General features: G+C 44.3%; 1 protein-coding gene across 1 annotated transcript; it reads right to left on the bottom strand.

Annotated features, from left to right (window-relative positions):
* Positions 1-403: 403 nt before the first annotated feature.
* LOC148029912 (uncharacterized) lies at positions 404-953 on the bottom strand. The gene is made up of 3 exons (XM_087687335.1): positions 869-953; positions 555-773; positions 404-480 (listed from the first exon to the last, which is right to left on the bottom strand). Exons 1-3 carry the CDS (start codon positions 951-953, stop codon positions 404-406), a joined length of 381 nt encoding a protein of 126 aa, XP_087543461.1.
* Positions 954-4,475: the final 3,522 nt, after the last annotated feature.

Genomic DNA, 4,475 nt, shown 5'->3' with positions numbered 1-4,475 from the left:
TTGGTCGGCCAAATACTCGTGAGCAAGGTCCATACAACCCATAACTAGACCCTTTGAGAACGTGTTCCACTTGGGAATAGTCATGCCCTCTAGAAACAACATTGGCATTATGATATATGAGAAGTGAGTTTGAAGTAAACCTTGTGTGATAGAAAGCATAACTCACCCAATGGGATGGGACCTAGAGCATCCACAAGCAAGCTCGTAGGAAAATCCGCAAATATCAATCGAGCCACCTCTTGACATGGAACTCCATCTTTGCTATAAAGATGCATCTTTTGTGTTGCAAAAAACTTGTTGATTCTATACACAAAACAACATAGTCATTAATGCAAAGTAAACGATGATGCAATGCTATATGCAACATGTAAATTGATGTTCTTGCAATATGTAGTTGTCATGTCTACCTATCAAGGGCAAATCTATCAATTTGGGTCACATCCACTAATAGAGCATCGACATATGTTTGATACTGGAACCCTGCAACAATTATTTCAAAGTAATTTATTTTTAATAATCATACACGAATTTCAAGTTAATATAAGACTTCTCACCTACTAAACGGGTCATAGGTCGCCTCTCCCAATTCTCTCGACCAAGAGATGAATCTGCAACAAAGGAGGTGGTGGGCGCCATAGAGGACTCTGGCACATTTTTTCTCCCTGGATTACCTTGAGTACCCTGGGTGGCACCTTTGGTAGCCTTGGTTGCTTGCTCCTCTACAGTGGTGGGTGCGGTAAGCGGTTCATGAGTATCAACTCCCTCCTTGAATCCTACATAGTATCATTCACCCTTAGACTCCCATGCATGAACACAAAAACTATTGCTACAAAAGTGACGAGATGTTTACATAGATTGAAGTACTTACTGTCATGCAGATCTTTCTCTTGCTTAGGGATAACCCCCACAGGGTAATCCGGCCACCAAGGGCAAACACTTGCCTCCCATGCCATCAATTTTCTCTCACATAATGATGGAGAATACATAGTGTTCTTGTCACGAACATCAATCCACTCTCTTGTGAATTGCGGAGCTGCATCCAGCCTCTTCTCTTCTACACATTGTAGTATCCACCTGCAGCATTCTTGCCAATTACGCAAGCAAATGCATGCAATCTAATATGAAAATCAGACACACAATCTAATATGAAAATGCATGCTAACCTATAAATCACACGTTTGGCTGAAAACGTAAGCTCTGGCATCTTCTCTGCAACATCTGAAGATTTCACTCCATCCAAGAGGTGTACAAAAGCCTACACAAGTTTAACAAGTGCTTAACATTAGCACATATACATTTTAAGAAAGAACTTAAGAAAGCAATATGAATGCACTGCATTGAGTCAACCTGCATGACATGATTCTTCATGTTAAGCTTAAAGAACTCCTCAAATGAATCTGGTAGCTATGGACCTTCTACTTGTATCCTATCAATCTGAAGTAGTGCCTCCGAATGCAAGTGAGCCCAATATGTCTCTTTCTTCATGTAAACCCGAAAGAGCTTATAATCACCAAAATGCGGGTATTGGGGGTCTTTGGCCTTTGTGAGACTCATAAGATGCAACAATATTTTTTTCCTGTGATGCACAACAATATACGCAAATAGAAAGCATTGAAGAAAAAAGCATCACATACACACACCTTGCTTTATATATACAAATTACCTTTCCGCAGGGATTTTTGAGCTTGTGAGACAATACAACTTGTCTCTTGTGATCTTGAGCATGCTTGCATCATCCCACTTTAGCCCAAATAACAACTTAAAGAACTCATCACCATTTTGGGGATTAGCAATGGATAGGTATTTGTAACCCCTATCCTTAATGCGCTCCTCTTCCACCCTTGTAGCCTTCTCCAAATGTTTCTTCCTCTCTACCTCATCTAGACCAAGAGCCTCAAGCTTAGCAGTTTCTTTTGAGATGAAGACATGAAATTCATCCTATCATTCCAAAAAAAAACTAAATTAGAGATAGAAAAGCACATCTCATACAAGTGAGCCATAGAAAGAAAATCACCTTCCATATAAGCTGAGATATTAAACCGCAAGGAGAGTTATACCATGAAGCAACACCATGATAATACCTTGCCTCTATACTCATCTCAACCTTAGCCCACTTCCTCATGGCCGGACTCAATCTATCTAGAATGGAGTCTTTGTTTGCAATACCAAACTTTTGAAACATATACACCTCATGCGCAATATTTGGAGTAACATGAGCTCTGGCAATACTATTGAAAACAAACAAAAGCATAATATGAGAATGTAAGTGTAACATATTACAAAGAGGAGCATAGTTAAAGGAAGAAGACTTACGCGTTGGTGGTGTCTAGTGCAAGTAGTAGCTCTGCTTCCTTTGCCTTTGGCACCTCAATGAATTGGCACCGTACACTAACATGGTAGTGAGCATAGTCGGAGTACTCTGTAATTGAAAACCAACAAACATAAGAATGGGATATGAACATTCAATACTTGCATGTATAGTGGACAAATTACTTTCCTTGATGCGTTTCCACCATGTTTTAAACCTGTGGTTTCCATCCCAAACCAAGAACTTTTTACCCTTAAGGTCTTGCCACTCTCTTCCAAGAGCCCTCTCAAAATCCTCATTTCTTTGACGCCATATTGGACCCCATTCATCTAGATTGCTGGCTGTCACAGACATGGTCTCCCCTCTTGGACCTTCAACTGACACAAGGAAGTGTCCCATAGTCTCAAGATAACCAGTGGAATCAAAGGAAGGAATCAACCACTGGGCATCATCCGTAGCAAATCTGACTGCCTCATGAGCCACTAATCTGCAAAGAGGCACAAGAGGAGGCAGCGTCCTCTTTTTTATATAAAATTGACTCAGCACATCCTTCATCAGTCCTAGAGAGACTTGCTTGCCTAAGTTCCTTGAGTGCTTCTTTTCTTTTTCATCATCATTCTCCCCTTGATCACTATCACCACTCACCTCTTCTTTGTCATCTAGACTATCATGCTGCACATTAGTCTCTGTAGGAGCAGATATTAATAAGTAACAATAAAAAAAAGTAGCATTAAACCAATCATATTTAATACATAACACTGAACAAAGCGTCATATGTAAATGAAATGGACACATAAGTGACTACCTGTGTGCTCCGCAACCCCGTCAATTGTATTGGAGTCCCCATCCACTTGTGCTTCGTCATCAATGTAGACACATCTTTTTGGACCACGTCCTTTCTTTGTTGAAGGAGTGTCCACTGATCTCAAACGCGATGATGCTTCTTGCTTTAAGATCCGCCCAGGAACACATCCTGAACGTAGCTTCATACAGACTTCATGGCTACTATGAGGTGACATACATTTCTTTCTCTTTCTAAGGACTCTTTTAGGTGCCATAACTTTCTCTACACACTTACAAATAGATACACAATCAACCTCTTTAAGATTAACAACACAATCAATCTCTTTAAGATTAGCAACACAATCAATCTCTTTAAGGTCACGGGACGAAGCCACGGACGAAGCCACACGCTTGTGCATAAGCCCATGGATCGTCCGCGCGGACGATTGGGGGGTTCAATCTCTTACCTTGTTCTCACGAAGCATATGGGACGAAGCCACACGATTGTAGCCATGGGACGAAGCATAAGCCCACCCAACGGTTGTGCGGACGCGACCATAACCTTCAATCTCTTACCTTGGAGGCCCGTCGGATGGCATACGAGACGGTTGCCATGGGGCATAAGCCCACCCATCGTCCGCGTGGACACGGATGATTGGGGGGCTTCAAGGTGTTACCTTGGAGGCCCACACGACGACGCATAACCAAATGACGGGATGGCATACGGAACGGTTGCCACGGGGCATAAGCCCACCCATCGTCCGCGTGGACGCGGACGATTGGGGGGCTTCAAGGTGTTACCTTGGAGGCCCACACGACGGGACGGCATAACCAAATGACGGGACGGCATACGGGACGGTTGCCATGAGGCATAAGCCCACCCATCGTCGGCGTGGACGCAGATGATTGGGGGGCTTCAAGGTGTTACCTTGGAGGCCCACACGACGGCTCATAACCAAATGACGAAGCGTAGCACACACGACGAAGCGTAGCCCACACAACAGCGCATAACCAAATGATGAAGCCACGGCAAATGACGAAGCGTAGCCCACACGAAGCGTGACCAAAAGACGAAGCTTAAGCAAATGACAAAGCTTAAGCCCACCCATCGTCCGCGTGGACGCGGACGATTGGGGGGCTCAAGGTGTTACCTGGGAGGCCGCGGACGAAGCCACGAACAATCGCACGAAGCCAAGGTGTTATGAACGAAGCCGTTGACCGTCGCGAGAGCTGCAGGAGTTACGAACGAAGCCACGGACAGTCACACCGTCGCGAGAGCTGCAGGATTTGCACCATCGCAAGAGCTACCGCACGAGGAGTTGGGGAAGGAGTTGGCACCATCGCGCAGGAGTTGCACCGTCGCGTAGGAGTTGGCACCGTCGCG

The sequence above is a fragment of the Lygodium microphyllum genome, chromosome 10, assembly GCF_053477565.2.
Source record: "Lygodium microphyllum isolate KBCC chromosome 10, Lygodium_microphyllum_v1.1.10, whole genome shotgun sequence".
NCBI lineage: Eukaryota > Viridiplantae > Streptophyta > Polypodiopsida > Schizaeales > Lygodiaceae > Lygodium > Lygodium microphyllum.
Note: the sequence above shows the minus strand (reverse complement) of the source record. Positions and strands in the feature narration are given on the sequence as shown.

Bases quoted from the DNA above. Each gene is read 5' to 3' on its own strand.
- LOC148029912 (XM_087687335.1), bottom strand. From the start codon at position 953: ATGGCATGGGAGGCAAGTGTTTGCCCTTGGTGGCCGGATTACCCTGTG. The intron at 774-868 runs GTAAGTACTTCA...GATACTATGTAG, and splicing joins AGAGAAAGATCTGCATGACA to GATTCAAGGAGGGAGTTGAT. The intron at 481-554 runs GTGAGAAGTCTT...TAATTGTTGCAG, and splicing joins ACCTATGACCCGTTTAGTAG to GGTTCCAGTATCAAACATAT.